Source organism: Danio rerio, chromosome 17 (genome assembly GCF_052040795.2).
Source record: "Danio rerio strain M-AB ecotype USA chromosome 17, GRCz13ab, whole genome shotgun sequence".
Taxonomy (NCBI): domain Eukaryota; kingdom Metazoa; phylum Chordata; class Actinopteri; order Cypriniformes; family Danionidae; genus Danio; species Danio rerio.
Genome location: NC_141037.1, coordinates 6,230,926 through 6,254,937, shown reverse-complemented (window position 1 = coordinate 6,254,937; position 24,012 = coordinate 6,230,926). Strand labels below are relative to the sequence as shown.

The 24,012-nt window shown below is 36.3% G+C and overlaps 2 protein-coding genes and 1 long non-coding RNA gene across 9 annotated transcripts in view; 2 read left to right on the top strand and 1 right to left on the bottom strand.

Moving 5' to 3' along the window:
• cdc5l (CDC5 cell division cycle 5-like (S. pombe)) overlaps positions 1–24,012 on the bottom strand; it is a 452,249-nt gene that overhangs the window by 265,043 nt on the left and 163,194 nt on the right. The gene's annotated exons all lie outside the window — the stretch shown is intronic.
• The window catches only part of LOC141378508 (uncharacterized), an 842,893-nt gene that overhangs the window by 735,504 nt on the left and 83,377 nt on the right, over positions 1–24,012 (top strand). The gene's annotated exons all lie outside the window — the stretch shown is intronic.
• Positions 1–24,012, top strand: part of supt3h (SPT3 homolog, SAGA and STAGA complex component) — a 267,732-nt gene that overhangs the window by 184,101 nt on the left and 59,619 nt on the right. For all 6 annotated transcript variants that reach the window (XM_087288936.1, XM_087288937.1, XM_087288938.1 and 3 more), the window contains 2 exons: positions 4,620–4,762; positions 22,326–22,401. In XM_087288936.1, the coding sequence (XP_087145062.1) occupies positions 4,620–4,762; positions 22,326–22,401 (219 nt within the window). The remainder of the gene's footprint in view (positions 1–4,619; positions 4,763–22,325; positions 22,402–24,012) is intronic.

The following is a 24,012-nucleotide window of genomic DNA, read 5'->3' as shown; positions in this document are numbered from 1 at the left end:
TCACTGAGATTTCCTAGTGTTTATGTAGTTTGATTTTAATGCACCATTTTATCATTATTAGATTAGCTATTCATCCAAACCAAGATTTTCCAAGGCCTTACTTTCATCCAAATATTGTATCGAATGTCAAATTAAGGACTATTTAAAGCCAGAAACACGCTGCTAATTATGTCTGCTGATGTATGTGTAACAATTTAAAGTGAGTTTATATGAAGTGACGTTTCGAGCATTTGATTGAGTCGCTCCGTTTCCAGAGGAAGTCCACGATTACAGCTGTGCCAGTCTCTGCCAACCCGAAGGCCAGAAAAGCAGCTGCTGTTTAGGTGTTATACATTCAGTAAGCTTGATTAAACATTTTCTGGGGTTGTTTCTGTCATTCACTAGCAGACGTTACTTCACTGAAGTGTGTTTAATCAATGTATTTCCTTTCATTTGATGAACACGTTCCTTGTTTTTTTGGGCTGGTATTGCAGGAACATGCTGGAAACTCTGAGAGGGGTTTTCTGTGCTTGAGCTGATATTGTGTGCCGATGTGGAATTTATAGTCATAGTTTGCAAAAGTCTCATATCTGAGTTTCTATTCATATTGAGCTTTGATCTGCTCACTTAAAGTGACATAGCGATTATCAAACACTTCACAAGGTGCACCATGGGAGTTTTTTAAACAGAAAGAAAATATTTGGTGTTTATTTGAGGATGCTTTTAGACTCACAACTTGTGATTGTTCTTTAAAAATGAATACATACTTAAAATTATAGGTCACACTTTACACTAAAGTTTCATTAGTTTAATTATTCTGCAATAGCAACCTGCTGAATTGTACTTTATCCCACTTATTACACATTGTTCTGAGCCATAATAGTAATTCTGCACATTATTTAGTCACAAGAAGTATGCAAAGCTGACAGAAATGAAAACAGCCGATATAGTATACACTAACCTGCGCGTTATTCAGACAAAGGTGGCGCCAAACAGTCAAAAACACAAAGCTAACAGTAGCGAAAAAACAGCTGATGGAGTATACACTAACCTGCACGTTATTCAGACACAAGATGGCGCCAAACAGTCAAAAACACAAAGCTGACAGTAGCGAAAACAGCTGATGTAGTATACACTAACCTGCGCATTATTCAGAAACAAGATGGTGCTTAACATTTAAAAAATACAAAGCTGGCAGAAACATGTCTTGGAATGTCACGTCTGATGTCCCGTCTGATTCAATCAGAATAGAGTATTCCAGACAGCTGATTCGACAGGTAGCAGGGCTCGAAATTGCGACCATTTTGGTCGCACATGTGCCCGAAATTTTGTCCATGCGACCTCAAAATATGTTTGGTAGCATTTGTGCGAGTGTATAAAATTGTTGTGTGCGACCAGTTTTTGTTCACCACATGCGCGGATTTGGGATACATTCACGCAGAATGCATCTCTGCACTTGAAACGCGAAACGCAGCGCTCAAGAATGGTTTAAAACAGTTGTCATATCAACTTGCTGCAGTAAACAAAGCCAAGTCCGTAGTGCTTTCCCCGCCTTCACGCTCTTCTTGTTGGCCCACCACTGCTCTAGCACTGAAATATCAGCTGTCAATCACTCAGTTAATGCCTTCTGGCTTGGGATGACAGAGAGGGCTACTCTGTAAAGCGTTGAAGATGAGAATGAAGACAACACTGACAGATTTTGTTTTAGAAACCAAGGCATCTAAAGTTATAAATAATGACACATCTTACTAGTGACCATGTGCTGAATGTTAATCCACCATCTACACTTTTAGAAGAGTGAATAAAAGACTTCAGTTGGCTTCAAGTCCGCTATAAAAAGTCTGTGGGATGGAATTTTCAGGTAACTATTTGCCACATCTAGCACGAGAGCTTCAGTTTAATCCTTCATATAATTACCAGATGCTGTCCGCCGTGCAAGTGGCAGCTATATGTCAAATTTAACACCACGTACACCATCACAAACGGGCTTGCACTGACTAAACTAGTATCGATACTCATAAAAAATATTGCTATTAACATGACACATGCATATAATAAGGTACAGTATATGTCAAAAGCATCAGTGCAATATCAGACAGCACCCGTGAGAACAGCACAGTTATATCGCTAACAGATTCATTCATGTCAAGCAGTGCGTTCAGGGCTGGTGAGCGTCCGTGTACCTTTTGGTCACTCAGTTATGTTATAAAAATCTATTTTCTTGTGATAACGAGATTTCGTTGAAACACATTTTGCTCACACTTGCATATATATATATATATATATATATATATATATATATATATATATATAAAAATATATATATATATATATTTTTTTTTTTTTGCTTGTTAGTTTATTTACTGTTGATTTCAAATGCAATAAATATGTTTGTGTAACACTTGTAGTAACGGTGCTTATAATTCGTGGGAGCGACTTAATTTTGGCTGATGCACCTAAACTTTTAAAGTTAGGAGCACCGGTGCTACTGTAACGGAGGCCAGCTATTAAGTGCTGTGCAGGTAAAACCTCACTCCTCTGACCTCTAAAGGAGCTCTAGCGACAGATGATAGAGGCCATGGTCTTTAGCCTCCTTGGTAGAGCAACCGACTCCCATGCGAAAGGTCGCCGGTTCGATACCAGCTCGGAGCGGGTTGGGTGGTGTAGGACCAGCGGGGTTACATTGGTGCCGTGTCCCGGATGGGAGTGAGGTTTAGGGGGGTGAGTGTAACGGAGGCCAGCTAGTAAGTGCTGTGCTGGTAAAACCTCGCTCCTCTGACCTCTAAAGCAGTTCTAGCGACAGATGCTAGAGGCCATGGTCTTTAGCCTCCTTGGTAGAGCAACCGACTCCCATGCGAAAGGTCGCTGGTTCGATACCAGCTCGGAGCGGGTTGGGTGGTGTAGGACCAGCGGGGTTACATTGGTGCCGTGTCCCGGATGGGAGTGAGGTTTAGGGGGGTGAGTGTAACGGAGGCCAGCTAGTAAGTGCTGTGCAGGTAAAACCTCGCTCCTCTGACCTCTAAAGGAGCTCTAGCGACAGATGCTAGAGGCCATGGTCTTTAGCCTCCTTGGTAGAGCAACCGACTCCCATGCGAAAGGTCGCCGGTTCGATACCAGCTCGGAGCGGGTTGGGTGGTGTAGGACCAGCGGGGTTACATTGGTGCCGTGTCCCGGATGGGAGTGAGGTTTAGGGGGGTGAGTGTAACGGAGGCCAGCTAGTAAGTGCTGTGCAGGTAAAACCTCGCTCCTCTGACCTCTAAAGCAGTTCTAGCGACAGATGCTAGAGGCCATGGTCTTTAGCCTCCTTGGTAGAGCAACCGACTCCCATGCGAAAGGTCGCTGGTTCGATACCAGCTCGGAGCGGGTTGGGTGGTGTAGGACCAGCGGGGTTACATTGGTGCCGTGTCCCGGATGGGAGTGAGGTTTAGGGGGGTGAGTGTAACGGAGGCCAGCTAGTAAGTGCTGTGCAGGTAAAACCTCGCTCCTCTGACCTCTAAAGCAGTTCTAGCGACAGATGCTAGAGGCCATGGTCTTTAGCCTCCTTGGTAGAGCAACCGACTCCCATGCGAAAGGTCGCTGGTTCGATACCAGCTCGGAGCGGGTTGGGTGGTGTAGGACCAGCGGGGTTACATTGGTGCCGTGTCCCGGATGGGAGTGAGGTTTAGGGGGGTGAGTGTAACGGAGGCCAGCTAGTAAGTGCTGTGCAGGTAAAACCTCGCTCCTCTGACCTCTAAAGGAGCTCTAGCGACAGATGCTAGAGGCCATGGTCTTTAGCCTCCTTGGTAGAGCAACCGACTCCCATGCGAAAGGTCGCCGGTTCGATACCAGCTCGGAGCGGGTTGGGTGGTGTAGGACCAGCGGGGTTACATTGGTGCCGTGTCCCGGATGGGAGTGAGGTTTAGGGGGGTGAGTGTAACGGAGGCCAGCTAGTAAGTGCTGTGCAGGTAAAACCTCGCTCCTCTGACCTCTAAAGCAGTTCTAGCGACAGATGCTAGAGGCCATGGTCTTTAGCCTCCTTGGTAGAGCAACCGACTCCCATGCGAAAGGTCGCTGGTTCGATACCAGCTCGGAGCGGGTTGGGTGGTGTAGGACCAGCGGGGTTACATTGGTGCCGTGTCCCGGATGGGAGTGAGGTTTAGGGGGGTGAGTGTAACGGAGGCCAGCTAGTAAGTGCTGTGCAGGTAAAACCTCGCTCCTCTGACCTCTAAAGGAGCTCTAGCGACAGATGCTAGAGGCCATGGTCTTTAGCCTCCTTGGTAGAGCAACCGACTCCCATGCGAAAGGTCGCTGGTTCGATACCAGCTCGGAGCGGGTTGGGTGGTGTAGGACCAGCGGGGTTACACTACCAAGCAAAAAGGTTCATTTCGAGTCCTGGGTAGATACATTTGTGAATTGTCAGCGTAACTGTGATACTAGGCGTTATATTTTTGAACCAAAAGGAAACATGTATAAAGCAACAAAAACAGAGGACTTTTTAACCTTGTGGGTCACCACATGTGATTGCTGTTGACAAAGAGTTTTGCTTACCCATGTTGCCTGAGAATGAACAACCTTTTATAATATGAGTAGATCAAACTCGGTGCATCCCTCTGAATGCTGCACACTCTCTCTAAACCCATCTACCTGTCTGTGTGTTTCAGACAAATACAGCAGCAGCAGCAGCAATGCAAACAAGAGGCAGCGTCTGGCGCAGGACTTCCTGAGCTCCATTGACCAGACGGGGGAATATCTGACACTGATGGAGGACGATGAGCTGGATGAGGTCAAGCAGGAGCGTCTAGAGGTCAGGATAAATGTGTATACTTCAATTTATATTCACTGTAACACACCCACAATCCATCTGCTGATCAGCATTTTAATCGGGTTAATCCACACAATGGTTTGTTCAGCAGTTTACGAGTTTTACATGCAGATCAATAAACTGGTAAATGACAATGAAAGCAGCACACAAATACAAGCAAAATTTGGAGTACAGTGGTCCCTCGTTAATCACGAAAGTTACGTTCTAAAAATAACTAGTGATCTGTGAAGTAGTCCACTTTATTTTTTAGACTTATTCTAGATGTTTTAAGGCTGTTCTCACATTTCTCTCTTGTTTAAAACTCTCAAAGAAAGTTCAAAGAAAAAAAAGGCCAGTATTATAGAATGAAACCAAAGTTCAAAACCTATTTCAAAACATTCATCACTGTCAGCAAAAGGTTCATAAAGCTTTTTAGCTTTTGTGTGGATAATGTTGGCATCAGGAGTAATGTTCTTTTTCCTGCAGTCACTGATCCACAAAGCCAAAGCAGATTCCATTCTTAAGAGGGTTGCACACTGATTGCATTGCGCACATGACAGTTAAAGGGTCACAAACACCCCCTGTTTCAGCAGGGTGTTTTCACACCTCTAGTTTGGAAAAAGTCAGGAAAGTGGGTGTGTCCAGCTCGGTTAAGTTGGGGTTGTGGGGGGAGGGGAAGAGCGAAGATTTTGCATAAAAATGGGAGTTTCCATTTGGGCACGCTCTGATTTTCAAAGGGGCAAAACAAACACAGACGCAGGGGAGAAATACTGTGACTGTGTTTACATGGACATCAGTAATCGAATCATTTGCCAAATTCTTAATTTGTGGACTTTAACTGCAGTTTGGCACTTTCACTTTCATTCAGGAACACTTCCTGCATGCCCCCTGTGACAAATGAGATGTTGGATGCGAGGATGAACTGCTGGAAGAGTGTAGTTTTAATAAAATGTTTGATACCTCACGGCGCATGGGAGAAAAAAAACAACAATGCATTTCTCCATAACTAAGCCGTGTATGTATAGACCAGGGGTCACCAACCCTGTTCCCGGAGAGCTACCTTCCTGCACATTTCAGTTGCAACCCTGACCAAACACACCTGTTTGTAATTATCAAGTGCTGCTTTAGGTACTATTAATTGGTTCAGGTGTGTTTGATAAGGGTTGGGACTGAATTCTGCAGGAGGGTAGCTCTCCAGGAGCAGGGTTGGTGACCCGTGGTATAGACTATCCTGTCACAAAATACGGCGAAAATTGTGCACGATGGTAATAGTTTGATTGAGGTGTTTACACGTTTACATTCGGAGAGCAGCATTTACAGCGGATCTTTCAGTCCATAATATTGTAGTGATTTACCCCTAAGAAATGGGACAGCACTACAGCACCTGCACACGTCATCATATGTCCTTGCGATCTCCTGCTTCCTGTGAGATCAGACGATGGCGACTGCTGGAGGGATTCCAGTTGTGTTATTTTTTGGTATTTATCTTCAGGAGATCACTGAAGGCATATATTATGTTATCATAACGATCTAATGCGGCAATAAGATCGTAACTGTACTGTGTAATTACACAGTGGTCATATTCATCAATGTAAACACAACAAAAACAACACTAACATTATAGGAGACACTGTAAAAAGCCCATTGACAGCCACTAGACATTACTGACAGGGTATTCCAGTGTCAGAATGCTGTGGGACTGCTGTACAGGAGTTATTTAATAGGGATTATAGATCGTGAAATTTGGTGGTTTTTTATTATTTTTTTTGTGCGTTTTTTAAAAAAAAAGCATGACAGTAAAACACGATCGCGGCTATGAATATATTAAAACATGTTTGTTTGTCATAAAAATTCGTAATAGTGACAAAAAATACTAATTTGTGGATCTTCCGGGTTCAGTAATACTGCTGCTGGGGTTGGTGCATTCTAGGAAATTTTCTTACCCCTTGGTTTCAAGAGTGTGGTCCTGAAAAATCTTCGTTCGAAGGGCTTTTCACCCCTTCCCCTTAGCCCTACACCTTCAAGCTAAAGAGAATTGGGACACCCCTACTCCTTGGCATGCACGCGCAAAACGAGGGGTAGGGGTAAGGGGAAGGGCTAAGGGGTTGAATTGGGATTGGGCGTTAGTATCTAAATCATATTGACTGAGGTCTTTCTTTAAACACTGACAGAGTACTGCTGATGATACAAACTAAATTTGCCATCTGAATAAACAAACAAAGACCACTGATCGCTTCCTTACCAAATCTGTAGAGACAGGACAATCAACACAAACTGGAGCCGCATCATTTTTATAATTTTTATAAGACGAGCGGCAAATCCAGATTTCATCAGTTCCAGATGTGAAAAGCTCTCGGGTAAAAAATATTCCTAACAAATGTATTTCTGTCGCGTGCACTGTAATCCACACGTGAGTCCAGCTGCGCTCTCATAGCAAGAAATGAAAACAAAACCTTCCTTGCAGCACATTAATAAACGCAACACTGACGACCCGTATCTCCAAATTCTTGGTGTCCCACTTGTTTTAGCAACACAACGTGGCATCTCTTTGCCGTCTGAACACTGTACAGGTACAAACAGTCTTTGAAGCGATCATGCATATTAATGAGGTTGCACCTCATACACAATAGAGCGCGCTGATTGGTTTGAGCCAAGTCTTTCTCATGAATTAATGCTGCACGCTCAGAGACATCACAAAGCAATCGCAGGTACAGACATCCAGTCTCCACACTGGAATACACACAAGTATGTAATCTGCATGACGCAGCTTCAAAAACTTGTTTTAAACCAGAAGAACGAATTTGCTCAAAATAACGCAAAAAAAAATTCACTTTTTAGTGAACTATATGTGTCCTAATAGTGTTTATAACAGCGTGGAACGCACATACGACTGTCAACAGCTCAAAAAATGTGTTTTGCTGTTTCATGACCTTTTAAAAGTAACACACAGCGGACGCGCACATTCGCACATCTAAATATACGCACATTCGCATATTTAAAAATTTGCATAAAAATATCAAAAATTATTCAGATGACGCTCTGTGGCATACAAGAAATATGAACACAATATCTGGGCTCCGTAGACAGCTGCTGCTTTCAGTATTATGGCAATAAATGTCACGTAAAGTGGCATTCAAACTCGCATCATTAGCATTTAACATTGAATAAAGCACATGAGGTGTACCTGAGCTGATCATTGTCAGTTTGCTGCTGTTCACCTGTGAGAAACAGAAGCTGTTTCTAAAATCTCCTTTTAATAGGGGAAATATTTGTGTGCCGTTGCTTTTCCGTTAAACACAACTCAAATCAGCCTTTAGGCTCGGTAGTCAGGCACACTGCTGTTGGTGTCGTCAATCTGGCAACCTGCGCTTGTGTGTGTTTTAAACCAGGTGTGCAATACCTAGTTTAACCACTGGGTGTCAAACTTGCATACTGCACCTTTAACTTCATATGTCAGGTTTTCCAAAGCAAGATTGCTGGATGTGAGGTGGACTTGAGTGCCTTCAGTGTAGCGATGATAAGAAGATCTGTGTCTGAATGACATCCTATCAATTCCCTGTAAATATAAAACCAAATTGGTCCAAGAACAGAGCCCTGAGGCACCCGAGTATCTAATTGTTGAGGCTTGAACACCTCTCCAAGACACCCTGAATGACCTGAGAGGTGCATCATGATATACTCTAGGTCTTGGTCATATGAGCATGAACGTTTATACTTTGTCTCTATGAGGCTTTTGTTCTCGCTGTGCTGAAACGAAATAAATGGCCACAGTTGAAAGACGTAATTAAAGGTCTGCAGCAAGAACCGTGGACAAAAGGGTATTAGCATGAGACTTTATACGGGCTGTCTCAATTAAAACGGAGCCCCAGTCGGCTGTGGATGTGGCCAAGAGAGCCTGCGGTTTCCCCCAGAAACTTTGTTCCTACTGAGTGTTTTAATGGCTGTGTTTTAGCCATCAGGACAGGCTTGGGGAATCAGGAACCAGATCCTCCTGGGCCTCCCACTTTGCCCTGCTCATGAGGTCCAGGAGAGAGGAGCTTTATGGTTAAACCACACGGTGCTGTGCTGCTTTATCTCGTGGCCATTTACCCGCTCTCTCTCCTCCATTACTATTCCTATTCCTCAACTAGGCAATATAACAACATTTATTTATTTAATGGAAAAGACACAAAAACCAAAATTTACTGTTAAATATTAAAATTAAACCTCAATTTGTTTATACAAAATTTAGATTTATATATAAATATTTATGATATTTTAAATGATTATTTTAATTTATATTTGATGTACATAATATCATTTTACTGTTGTTACAGTTCATTTAATTACAGTAAAATATTTAATTATAAATGATATTCTACATGAGTTTGTGGTTATTATCAGTTATTGAAATATTGTTTAGTTATTTAAATGGTTTTGTTAAATTATATTAAATTGACTTTTTCTTGTTTGTTTTTTTTTGTTCACATTTCTTTCTTTCTTTCTTTCTTTCTTTCTTTCTTTCTTTCTTTCTGTCGTTTGTGCATTTGTTTGTTCTTTCATTTATCTTTCTTTGTTTCCTTCATCTTTTCTCTTGTTCGTTCGTTTGTTCATTCATTCATCTTTCCTTTCTCTCTTATGTTTGTTTGTTTGTTCGTTCATTTGTTCATTAATTTCATTCATTTACTTTTCATTTGTTTGTTTCTTTCATTCACTCATCTTTGTTTTCTTTCATTCGTTTATTCCTTTGTTCATTCATTTATAAGATTCATTTCATTCATTCACCCTTCTTTCGTTCGTCCAATCGTTTATCTTTTTTCAATCATCTTTCTTTTTTGTTCTTTCATTTGTTCACCCTTCTTTTTTTCTTTCTTGCTTTCCTTTCTTTCATTCATCTTTCTAGCTTTCCTTTCTTTCATTCATTTTTCTTTTCATGTGGTTGTTCGTTTTCATTCATTCATTCATTCATTCATTCATTCATTCATTCATTCATTCATTTATCTTTCTTTTCTTTCTTTCTTTCCTTCTTTCTTTCTTTCTTTCTTTCTTTCTTTCTTTCTTTCTTTCTTTCTTTCTTTCTTTCTGTCGTTTGTGCATTTGTTTGTTCTTTTATTTATCTTTCTTTGATTCTTTTATCTTTTCTTTTGTTCATTTGTTTGTTCATTCAGTAATTCATTTCATTCAGTCGCCTCCTGTTCATTTTATTTGTTTGTTCAATTGTCTCTCATTTGTTTATCTTTCTTTTCTTTCATTAATTCATTTGTATTTGTTCGCTCATTCATTTCATTTATTTGTCTTTGTTTCTTTCATTCATTTGTTTCTTTCTTTTTTCGTTCATTTGACTTTTTTTTTCGTTGGTTCGTTAATTTCATTCATTCACTTTCTTTCATTCATCTTTCTTTGTTTTTGTTCATTCGTTCATTCATTCACCTTTCTTTTTTTGTTTGTTCATTTGTTCATTCATTCATTTCATTAATTTACCTTTCTTTATTCATTTTGTTTTCGTTCATTCATTCATTCATTCGTTTATTCATTCATTCATTCAATCATTCATTCGCCTTTCTTTTGTTCATATGTTTATCTTTTTCTCTTTTATTCATCTTTTTATTTTCATTCATTCATTTCAAACACTCTTCTGTTTGTTCATTTGTTCATTCATTCATTCACCTTTCTTTCTTTTTTTTCTTTCTGTATTTCTTTCTTTCTGTCTTTCGCTAATCTTTCATTCAATCATCCATGTTTCATTCATTCATTAATCTTTATGCTTTTTTTTAAACATATTTTTACATAATACATGGAATATAGAGTATATATTTTAGCATTTAAATATACAATATTTACAGAAATTAAGTTGCCAGCATTACATTCTTTGTCCTAGTCAGTATATCAGTGTAGTATTTTATTTATTTATTTATTTATTTATTTATTTATTTATTTATTTTAATATAAACTTGATGGTTTCTGATTCCTCGTTTGCGTTTATTGCCTGGTGTTCACTAATGATTTCAGAAAGTCCCTGATCATGGGCTTTGTCAGGATTGTAAATTCTGGATGGGCTCCTGATGCTAGTCTCTGTCAGGACTGTGTGGATTGTGTTTCCTCAGGCAGATCATCCATCTTCACCAGGAGCGTCTAAGATCTCTTGACAATCTGTTATTTTCTCGGCCGCGTTCAGATGGGAATGTTTAAAAGTGTTTTTGTCATGATGTGTGGGATCTGCATTGTTTTGCCTTAATGCCATGATGACAGCATTGTGCTATTCTGAGTCGCTGTTGAACTGCACTTCACAAACTCCCTTAAATCATAAATACTAAAAAAAAGCACAATCTTCTTTGAACTTGTGCACTTTTGCGTGGCTTTTTCCAAAACTGGGGGAAGTTTCATTTAGTATGTAGATGATATAGTAGTATGTGCTTGAATTCACATTGTCCATGAATAAAAAAAAATGTTGAATGAATGAATTAATGTATGAATTAGTCATTAATTTATTCATTTTAATTCATTCATTTTAATTCATGACATTTTCTGTCATTAATTCTTCCATCCATTCATCTTAGTGTATTTAAGTTTGTTTGTTTGTTTGTATTGCTTGAATTTAAATTGTCCATGAATTTGAATGTAATAATGGGTTGAATGAATGAATAAACAAATTAATGATTTATTAATTTTCCTTTATTCATTAATTTTCTAATCCAGTCCATTCCATCCTTTCATCCATCCATCCATTCATTTATGTAGTGCATTTAATCCCTCCCTCCTTCCATGCCTTTTTTATCCATTCATTCATGCAGTCCTTTTTATCCCTCCATGCATCCATTCATCCCTCCCTCCCTCCATTCATCTATCAATCCATCCATCCATCCAACCAGTCCATCCATTCATTCAGTCCATTCCTCTTTTCATCAATTTGTTTATGTATTCCATCCATCTATTCAATCCATCCATTTTTATTCATTCATGTAGGCCATTCCATCCATCATCCATCCATCCATCCATCCATCCTATTCCCCTTTTCATTCATTCATTCATTCATTCATTCATTTATTCCTTCCTTTTTTCATTCGTTTATTCATTCATTCATTCATTCATTCATTCATTCATTCATTCATTCATGTAGTCGATTCTATCCATCCAGCCCATTCCTCTTTTCATACATTCATTCATGTAGTCCATTCCATTCCATTCCATCCATCCATCCATCCTATTCATTTTTCCATCATTCATTCATTCATTCATTCATTTATTCATTCATTCATGTAGTCCATTCTATCCATCCAGCCCATCCCTCTTTTCATACATTCATTCATGTAGTCCATTCCATCCATCCATTTATACATCCATCCATCTATCCATCCCTCTTTTCATTCAATTAAATCAATTAAGCCCATCCCTCTTTTCATACATTCATTCATCTAGTCCATTCCATCATCCATCCATCCATTCATCCATCCAGTCCACCCCTCTTTTCATCCATTCATTTATGTAGTCAAATCCATTCATCCAGCCCATCCCTCTTTTCATACATTCATTTATGTAGTCCATTCCATCCATACATATATTCATTCATCCAAGCCATCCCTCTTTCCATTCATTCATTTATGTACACTGTAAATTCTAACATGTTCAGTTTACTTAAAAAAAGTTTGGAAACCGATTGCCTTATTTTTGCAATATAAACTTACAAGGAAATCTTAAGTTAACTTTAATTATTGCCTTGAAGTAAGAAAACTAAAACTTATAAAGTAAACTAACTGTTAAAAATTAAGTAAGTTTAATAGAAAATTCTAGTTAACATACTTGTCATTATTTAGTAATCTTACTTAGGGTTTTATAGTAAGATTACTTTAATAACTCTATTTAACTAATACTGTTCTACCATGTTCAGTTAACATCTTGAATGCTAGTAGTCTCAACATTGTTTTAATCCACCATTTTAAGTAATGTCAACTAAAGAAACTACGTGCAATCGGTTTCCACATTTTCTTCAATTAAACTGAACATAAAATATGTAGTTCAACCTACAAGTAATGACATTATACAGGTCTTAAATGTAAACATTTTATTTGACAAAATTAGCAGAATTTCACAATACACTTGTGATATTTTAGTATCACAATACACTTGTACACAATACAGTTTTGTAAAAACCTGTTGTAAAGTGCTGTAATATACTGTAAACAGCAATACAGACAAAAAATATAATAAACATGTTCAACCCTAAAACACAAGTTTTCGAAAAGGTTTGAAAATCTATCAAAAAAACTTTAAATACTTGACACTTGGAAAAAAGATACTTGAATTAGTGTAATTAAACATGCCATTGCACCAGCACCTTAAACATGGCAGCATATAGACACTCACAGAGGAACAGATATTAAGCTTTAAAGCTAATTTGTTAGACTGTGTAGTTTAGATTTTCCTACAGAAAATATCACATTAGTGTGGTCAAAAGTATTGAGTTTGGTATCAATCAATACTGAAATATTAAAAATATCCATTTTCCACCAGCATTTGAGTGCTACTGAGCTCGTTCTTAAACACCATTGATTGGCCACTGTGTTCACATGCTCAACAGAAATGACTGTGATTGGCTGTGACTGTCATAGGTTTACCATTTTTCACTGAGTCCAAACAAAGTTACACAGACACTGAAGTGTTTCAAAGCCATGTCGATAGCTGATTTGTTTAGAAGCTAACATATAAGCTATCTGGTGATGAATCGACTGATCGACAGTGCTTTGAAGTTATCCAGTGTCTTTGTATCTTTGCACCTGGTGAACAGTAGTGAAGTGTGGTAAAAATAATGACCTTCAAAGCCAATCAGTCACATCTACTGAGCATGTGAACACAATGGCCAATCAGTTCTTGCAATGTTAGTGGGAAATGGATGGACTTTTTATTTATTTATTTCAGTACCGATTGGTACCAAACTCAATACTTATGACAACCCTATAAATCACAATACACTTTTTTGGTAAAAAAAAAAAAAAAAAAGTGTTTTAAACACCAAAATGCTGCAGTCCTAAATGTAACACTGCAAACAGCAACATGTTAAAAAGCAACACTTTGTAATTAAACATGCCATTATACCTGAACCTTTAAACATAAAGCACAGCAGTATATAGGCACTCGCCGAATAAAACACATTACGTTTCCCTCCCAGCAAAAGCAACACACGTTGAACAAATTCAAATGCATTGCTCAAAGTCTTTGGGTAGTCCGAATTCAGTGTGTAAATCAAAGCAAAAAAAGAGACATACTGCATGTGGCAAAGTCCATAACCACTTTTCCTTCCAGTATAAAGGCCCACATTGCATCCATAATGAGGTTCTTTAGACATCTTCACACACGACAGTCAGCAGGCCAACATCTTCTGCACTGAAGTCCGACTCTACAATTACATCCTATGAATAGAGAAAGAAAAATAAGTAAAGTTTGATATTCTAAATGGCACTAATAAAGCCTGTAGTGGCCAGGAGACCAAAAGCAGAGGTGAAAAAAATACAATTCCTTGTGCTTAATTTAGTAACACTTTAGTAGGAACCAATTACCCTATTAACTAGTTGCTTATTAGCATGACTATTTGTGTTTATAGTACATTTTACATTCAAATGCTTCTTATAAGAAGGCCTTGCTATGGTGCTCCTTCTTCAATGTAGACCAACACGATGGATTTGCCTGTACTGCTTCTACTAGGCTTGTCATGATAGTGGAATTTATTACCAATCCATATAGTAATTTTAAAAACATCCATTTCCTGCTAACATTTGAGCATTGTTGAGTGTCATTTCTGTTAAGCATGTGAACAGAATGGCAAAACAGTGCTGTTTAAAAATGTGCTCAAAAGTGCTTAAAATGTTAGCAGGAAATTTGCTGCTTAAAATTGCAGCAGAGATTGGTACTAAATTCCAGTATCTTGAACATGATACTATTCTAAAGGAACAATATTTTTTTAAATTAAAGAAACACTGTAATGTAATAAAACAAACTGCAGTAAAAGTACTTTTAAAACATTTTCAAGAAATTAAATGCAAATGTGTGAGAGACCAATTGGTGCTACATAATCAATATAAATATTTTGTAGGGAAAACTTAATAAATTGGGAACCGATTCATGAATGCATTTGGTTTTGCTAGATTAAAGCAGTGAGTCAAGTTTGCATTATTTAGCACACTTTTTAAAAATGTATTAACTATTTTTTAATAAGAAAATTGATGTTTTAGTATGGCTTTTAGAACAAGGGTGCAGCCATCTACAATCCCACAGCAGGTGACTTCACAGGGTTGGTTATAATACGGAGCATCTTTGACTTTGTGGCTTTTAACACTATCTTTTTACATCTTAATCCAGCAGGTTCTTTCAACTGAAATTATATTTCTCTCAACATATTACATAGGTATTACACTTATTAAGATTTTTTTTTTCAAGCTTATCTTCCTCCTTTTCAAAACAAGTGTGTTTAAAAATTAAAGAAATGCATTCATTACTTCACTGGCCTATGAAGCTAACTGACCCTGTGACGGCACAAGCTGCTGTATTTGCAACATAGCAATGCTCTTGCTCCAAAGGCCATAATATAACATCCCTCTTACTTTCAAATACTTACATTAAATGCATTTGTTTTATTTTTATAAAATTGAAAATTTTTATTAATAAGTGAAGTAAACTGGAATGACTGCTTCATTTCCAGTCTAAGAAAGCAGAAACAATAATACTACTTACAAAACACATCCTGAAAATGTCTTTAGACTCATCCCTCTAAAGGACTGAAAGACCCCGGAGAACTGCTGCCAGATGACCTTGAAAAAGTAAAGACAGGTAGACATGCATTATAGCCCAATGAAAACATCAAATGCAATTTATTGCAATCAAATGCAAATTATGATTCAAAGATGATGTCACAAAAATACCTTTGAATTAACATGTTGAAAATTTCTTCTCGTTTTCTTCTGCAATTTTCTCCTGTTTTTTTTTATTTATTTCAATCAAACGAGCAGTGTGTGTCCAATGCAGCGTAGAACTTGGATCTCACATTTCTTCCTGATATTCGATTGAATTCTGCAAAGATCCAATCAAAACATTATTAGTCATTAATAACATTCAAAAACACAAATTCACAAAATCACACAAAGTTTTGAAAAGAAAACAAACCTTCTGCAGCACTTGCATCAGCTGGTGTTTCCTCTATGACTTCCTTCTGGATGTCACTGTTGTGCACAAAAAAGTAAAGTGTTATTGACATGGCTAAGCGAAATTCTAAAACAAAAAACAGAAATCAGAAACACATGCAATGATACAATGCAATGCCATTTAGCAACAGATGTTACACTTTAACATGACATAGTTAAATGTTCTTGAATAATAAAAGCTGCCAAATACTCCCGGCGCCTGTCATCAAAAGCATGAGCTATACTTGTCACCAAACAGTAATAAACACAACCCCCGATTAAATATAATCATGGCATTGTTGCTGGTGTGCCTTACTTTTATGCGCATTAAAAGTGGAATAAATATTTGTCTCAATTGATGTCTTTAAAAGGACACTGAACTTTCTGACTAGGGTTGCACGGTTTACCGGTACTATGGTAGTATCGTGATACTATGGCTCCAAGATACTGGCGGTGCCACTGTAGTTTGTAAACGGTAGTATTGTCATTAACAGTCTGCCTACAATACATAATGCTGCATGTGAAAAAGTCACTAAAATACTTACACGATTCAGCAACAACAGATCATTGTATTTTAATAGTCTATGGAGCCTTCTAAGGTTGTAAAACTGTAGAATTTGCGCCTTTTATAGTAGCCTATTGCATATTTTGTGATGGTTCATTTTGAATCGGAATTCGTTTATTTCTGTTCCTGTCAATATGATATAATAGCTACAACAACCGTGACAATCTATTAAAAAGAATGACTCATAAAGTGAAATTTTGAATTACTTTGGATTCTTATCCGATAATAAGTGTGAAAAAAGTATGATAGATGAAAAACCCAAAATAGCAACAGAAAACAATTTTTGACCACTTCATATAGCCTAGGTTTGTTGGAAAAATGCTCTTTTCTTTATGTATCTTTATTTTAATGTATTTTTTTTTGCTGGAATGAATACATTTTAGGTGAAGAGATGTGCAAATACTTTTTTCAACAATAAAGGAATTATTTAAATTCAAGTAGGCCTATAATAACATATACAATATATTATTTATGACATTTTTCTTTATTTCATGGATTTAAGTTATGAATTACAGTATTGCAATACTACTTGGTATCACCATACTTCAGCTGGTATAGTATTGTAACATAAATTAATGGTATCACAACACAACAACCCTATTTCTAACTAGTCCTCAGATGATTATTCAAATGGACAAAATATTCGGACTATTCTTGATCATGCAGTTCTTTGCTGAGAATTTTGTTAAATGTACTTTTAATGCATTAAACGATTTAAAATTACCCTGACACTCAGTATGGAGACAAGGTAACGTTAATAGAACAATTCATGAATATGTTCTATGGCTTGTGCGGTATTGTTCAAAAAGTTTTCTTTGATGTGTAAGTGCAAAACTTACATTTCCACTGCATATCAGCTCACAAACTGGTAGTCTGAAATAAAAAATAAATAAAGGGTATAATGATATTACAAACCAAATATGCCACTCACAATACTCTAATGGTGCGCTACATTTTAAACAACCTTGTAATTGTTCAAATTTATTTGCCCTAAATTGTTAAAAATTAGTGAAACCTTCTTTAAAAATGCAAACTAACAGGTTTGGCAAAGCCTGTTTCTTTACAGAAAGTTTGCTTATAACAAAGGCTTGTTGATGCCTTTGTGTGATATTGAGCAAACAAAGTGAAGTTTCTGTGCTTGGTTGTACGAGTTTTACCACTTCACCATTAACGTTATCCATCACACATATTCAGTCGCGTCTGGTCAGATTTATTTGTCATTACAGCAATACAAAACACTCAATAACGTAACGGCAACACTGGAATAAACCTTCAAAACGGCATAAAGAAAAGACAAATAGCATATAAAACAAATAAATGAGTTAATTAAATATCTCTCGCATTTTCATAAGTTTAACTTTAAGTTTCATAGGGATTGTTAGCATAAGCACACTTTAGCATCATGTGTAAATATGTATCTGCCTCATACAGTGACACGAATCGTAATCCCATCGAAATCCTAAATTACCTACGACACTCACGGGTCCATTTTGAGCTGAAACTGCTTTATAATATTCTAAAAGCCTCGGTGGGTTAAAACTGCTGCTGCCCCGGCGATCATGGAGAAAAAAACGACTGGTCTGGTCATGAGCCGCTCGCTGACGCCGGACCGAATCACAGCTGATCTCCTCACCTGCTTCCTGCAGGTGATCTCATGAAAGTAAATCTTTAAAAAACACGCATATTTTCGTCACAACAAGCGCCACTAAAGTTCAGCGATAACTAACGTTACTGTATTTGTAATGCGGATAAATAGGTTTCGTTTTCTTTTTTAAAAATGTAGACCTACAGCTATGTGTTAACTTTACATCTATTTGAACGGATCATTGCGCGCGCTCTTGCTCTCTCAGTGCATCATTTAAAATGGCGCGGCCCGCTCTTTTAGAGCATAACGCAAATCTTTACAAATTACTACTAACTTTACAAATTATTAATAGTTATTAAAAAGGACTAAGCAGCTAAAAATAGCTTATCTAGTAAAGTAGACAGTATTGCAAATAACGTGCAGTGGTCAAAACGTCACAACATCATGGGCTATTAATTAGTTCACAAAACAGCAAACAATTTCACAAAGTGCAGGAAATAAACAGATTACTGATACTATACAAATAAAATCAAAGTAGTAATTAAAACGAAAAGTTTACCTTGATTTACAGCAGTACATCTTCTCAATATGAAATCCTGTCCTTCAATGGCGGTGCTGGGTGTCGGTTGGTTGTGACTCGGGATGGGGGATGGGAAATCACCACCCAGTACGCATGCGTAACAGCATGGCTTAGCCCTTATAAGCAATTTTACTCAAATTACATTAGTTATGGGAACTTTATACCTTACTATGTCAGCAACACTAATGCATTTCTAGTAAACTCAACAATTAGCTTAAAATTAAGTAAACACACTAGAATTTTGATAGTAAGGAATACTATTCGCATTTACAGTGTACTCCATTCCCTCCCTCCATCCATCCCTCCCTTCAACCAACCAACTAACCAACCAACGAAGCATCCTATCCCATCCCTCTTTTCATGCATTCATTCATGTAGTACATCTATCCATTAATCCATCTGTCCATCTATCCATCCATCCATCCATCCATCCATCCATCCATCCATCCATCCATCCATCCATCCCATTTGTCTTTTCATCCATTCATTCATGTAGTCAATTCCATTCATCCATGCCTCTGTCCATCCATCCCTCCAACCAACCAACCAACCAACACCATTGACCATAATATATAACATTAGATATATTCTGCCATATGATATTTTTTTTTACCAAATATACTTGAATAATAAATACTTTCAAACATGAAAAATGCAATCTACACTTTAAATTCATTTTATTTATTGTGATATATTTAAGTTCATATTGCTTATCCCTACCTCTGAGACTTAAAAATCAACACCAGAAACATTTTAACTCCATCCTGTTTGATCATCCAAACTTAGCTTAGCAACTAAATGACCCGCTGATGCCTCAGGCTGTTAATCAGTGACACCTAAATATACTACACTTCTCTAGATATCCACAATATATCTTGGGCGTCAGCCTGTGGAAATCTTGGTGGTACAAATTGAGATTCCCTTTATCCAAACCACACTGGCACCGAATGAAAGTCCAAAGCAGCCAAATCAAATATTTACCTGTGTCCTCCTATACGGCCGGCCCGCGTCAGTTGTGGGTATAATTTGGCTATTAGCAGGTGGGTCAACGTTTTGATTTAATCAGCGGCTAAACATAGTCTTCAAACATCAAATCCCCCACTGCTCTTTTCAGTCAATAAGCCCCAGTCAAAACATTTCTCCTGTCTCTGGCCGGCCGCTCCACAAGAGTTATTTAAAAGAGCAGCGGCTCCAGTCTCGTATCGCTCGCGGCCCAATTTGGAGCAAGACCCAGACAGCGAGACTGCTGCGAATTCCCCCTCCGAGCTGCAAAACGAGACCTCCGCTCGCCTCTTAACGACACTAATAGAAATCACAGTTCCAGCGCAGTGTAACGAGCCGCCACTCGCCATCATTAATATGTATTTTCAAAGATGGAATTTCCAATGACTGCCAGCTAACTAAATAAAAAGACTCCGGTTGGTTTGGGTGGGCTGAAAGCGATCCAGTCTGCCTCGCGAGCATCATGTCAGACTTCCAGTTTGACGCTTTTCTCGCTAACCCCGGCTCCAAGACGCGGATCTCTCTAGACCGTAAAACAGATCCTTTGTGGCACAAGAGAGGGAAAAAAAAGCACTCGTAAACCTTGAACCCTTTTTTTTATGACACACGGCCTGCTATAGAGCTCAAATTGAGTGTTAGTGAAGGTATGAAATTGGTCCAGGATGAGGAAACATCTAATTATAGGTTCTGACCTGCAACTTAACACGCTCTGCTGTAAATCCCAGTCAAACCTGTTGGGTTGCTATTAAGAGGGTTCATTACTGCGCGGCTCTCTCAAAGTTTACACAGACGGGCTCTTCTCTTGTTATGGTAGGCTGTTTTATCATGTGGGGTAAAACTGGGAAATAAAGATGACGGTGCTGAGGCTGAATCCATCACAGTGGAGGGCAGATTCACCTTCAAATGCTCATAATCATGACACTCACAAGCAGTTGAATACTTTTAAATGTGAAAAATCCAATCTACACTTTAGCCAGCACTTAATTTTGGGGATTTACACCTACCTAACTTGAAATAGCAGCAGACTCCAGTAGGCTACAGACACAAATTATTTATCATAGGAAAGAAGCTTTTATATATATATATATATATATATATATATATATATATATATATATATATATATATATATATATATATATATATATATATATATATATATATATATATGTTTAATAAATCTGCTTATATATATAATAAATAATAATTTAAATTATTTAAAAAAATTAAATAATAATTTAAAATATTATTTTTAAAAATAATATATCTGTTTAATATATATATATATATATATATATATATATATATATATATATATATATATGTTTAATAAATCTGCTTATATATATAATAAATAATAATTTAAATTATTTAAAAAAATTAAATAATAATTTAAAATATTATTTTTAAAAATAATATATCTGTTTAATATATATATATATATATATATATATATATATATATATATATATATATATATATATATATATATATATAAAGCAAATTAATTAAAAAGATATATTATTTTTAAAAATATTATTTTAAATTATTAATTAAAATTAAGCAAATTAATCAAAAATAATTTACAACCTACAAAAACTTTATTAATTAAAAATTAACAAAAAAAAATTGTATTTAATATTTTTTCTATAACATATAAAATTTGATGTTCTAGTTTTTGGACTGTTTTCATAAGTTTTTTTGTTGGATGAGCTCCACATTTAGCTTCAGTACTGACTAATCTAATGTATATACACATGCAATATTGTATAGCTTCCTACAAATATTCTGTGTATTTATTATCAATTGTATTTTGTATTAACTATATACAGTTAAGCTCGAAATTGGTCATAACCCTATCAAATTCTGATTTAATGTTACTTTTATTCAAACAGCAATTTTTAAAACTTTTTATTTATTTATTTTAGCAGAAATGACACAGGCTTCTCCTGCAAGATAATAATACAATGTACAAGAGGCATATTTGTGGGAAAAAAATATATAAATATTTCAGCTTTTATTTACATTTGAACAAAAACTTTCAGTCAGAGTTTGCCAGGGGTATGAATAATTTCGGGCTTGACTATATATACACGCTGAAAAGTATTTAGCAAAACAACTGTTTGCCAGCGTTGGAAATGTATTCTTGGTTACTAAATCAGATTGATTTCTTAAGGATCATGTGACACAAAAAATCAGCCTGACATTGCTGGAACTAATTATATTTGAAGATATATTATAATAGCAAATTAAAATTTGTAAAAATATTTGCAATATTTTTATATTTTATTTAATAAACCTAGCCTTAAATGGAATAAACCTAGCCTTAACCTTAATTAGCCTGAAACCTAAGCCTCAAAGCCTTGAATTTATTTAAAATAATTAATTGTTCACATTTTCTTTGAGATGCATTTTGTGTATTGAATAAATGAAGTTGGAATTAGTGTGAGAATGGGAGAGTGTGTGGGTGGTTCCCTGCACTGGGGGTTTATGAGTTAATGCATTCTCTCAGTGTTTAGTTGTGGCTAAAAGTGCATCCACTGTGTAAAGCAATCGCCAGAGTAATTGGTGGTTCATTCCACTATGGTGACTCCTCATAAAACGGGAGTATGCTGAAGGAAAGTGTTTGAGCGTTTTGTGATGTTGACACGTGATTATAATTAATGTTCTTGTCATTATTTTTACAGAGAATTGAGAAGATGACCAGAAACATGGACTCCAGTCAGTACAGTGAATTCTGCGAAAGCCGCCAGCTGAGTTTCTGTGAGTCTTTTATTTATGTACACTATTACTTTCATATTTAGCATTTGACAGATGCGTTTATGCACAATGATTTCTACTGCACTGAAAGTACAGCCAAGCAGTCAATGTTAATGCGTTAAAGCATGCCATACAGAATCCTTAATGTGCTGGAGTCATTTAAAGCAAATACATCACTGAAGCACACTAAATTTCATCATTAGCATAGTTCACATACTGTAATACTGTTTAATGATCTTGGGAGTCAGGAGTTTATTAGGTTGATGCAATTCAAGATGTTCATGTATCCACACACATTCAGGATGCGTATACTGGTTTGTCATGTGTGTGTTGCTGTGTTTGGTAATTCTGAATTGATCTGTTAACTATAGCACGTATTTGCATTCAGGGTCATTTTATTTCGTTTAATTTTATTATTTATTATTATTTTTTTATTTTATGATTTATTTATTTTTTATATATATATGTATATATTTTTTTATTTCATTGTATTGTATTATTTGTTTATTATTTATTTATTCAATTTTTTATTATTTATTATTTTTTTCATTTTATTTTATTATTTGCTATTTATTTATTTTTTATTTGACAATTTATTAATTTTATTAGTAAGTCTTATTTATTTATTTTTATTTTATTATTGTCTATTTATATTTAATTTTATATTGTATTATTTATTTATTTTATTTATCTAAAAAATATTTTATTTCATTTTATTTTATTATTTACTATTTTTATTTTATATTTTATCGTATTTATTTATTTTATTATTTATTTTATTCTTTCTTTATAAAAATTTTTACTTTATTTTTATTTTTTTATTTATTCATTTATATTTTATTAATTTTATTTGTGTCACAGTATGACTTATCATGTCTAAATATGTGTAAATTGTAATCAAGCTCATAAAAGCTCTAAACAAGCTCTTTGCTGTTGCACTCTACATATATGGTTTACCACAAAGTTTCAGTCGACATCATTCTCGCTTAAGGAAATGTCAAAGTAAAGCTCTGTGGATCGCTGTGCCGTAGCATACGCGTGCGTTTGACGCAGGAGTATAAATCAGCCTTGAGTCACACCTGAGAAGACAAAGACCTGCATAATGAGCATAAAAAGAGGTTATTTGTTTTCGACTTGAATTGATTAATGCAAAAGTAGACATATCAAGCTTTATATAGATATCATAAATCATCATTTTTGCTGACTATTTGCCGAGCTTCCTTTCATTTTAGTGACGTGTTTTTCTGACCACAGTCTGCACGCGTCTTATGCAGACGCTTGTAATAACAATGCCTCGTGGGCGTGGTCGCATAAAAACTAATGAGATCAGACTGAGAACATAGCGTTGGTTTCATACTGATTACCTTATCAAGCAATGTTTGTTTTCAACATGCATAGCTGCATTAAAAGTAGACACTTCAAGCTTTCTAGAGATACATGTCTCATCTCTGTGTGTTTTGTTTTCGCTGAGTTTCAGCGCATTTTACTGACGCGTTTCTGAAAGCAGATCACAGAGAGAGAGAACAGAATGCCAACACTGTTTGTTTACCTTATTTTGCAAAAGCACACACGTTTGTTGTTGTTGTTGTGAGTGTACACAACAAAAAGTAGACA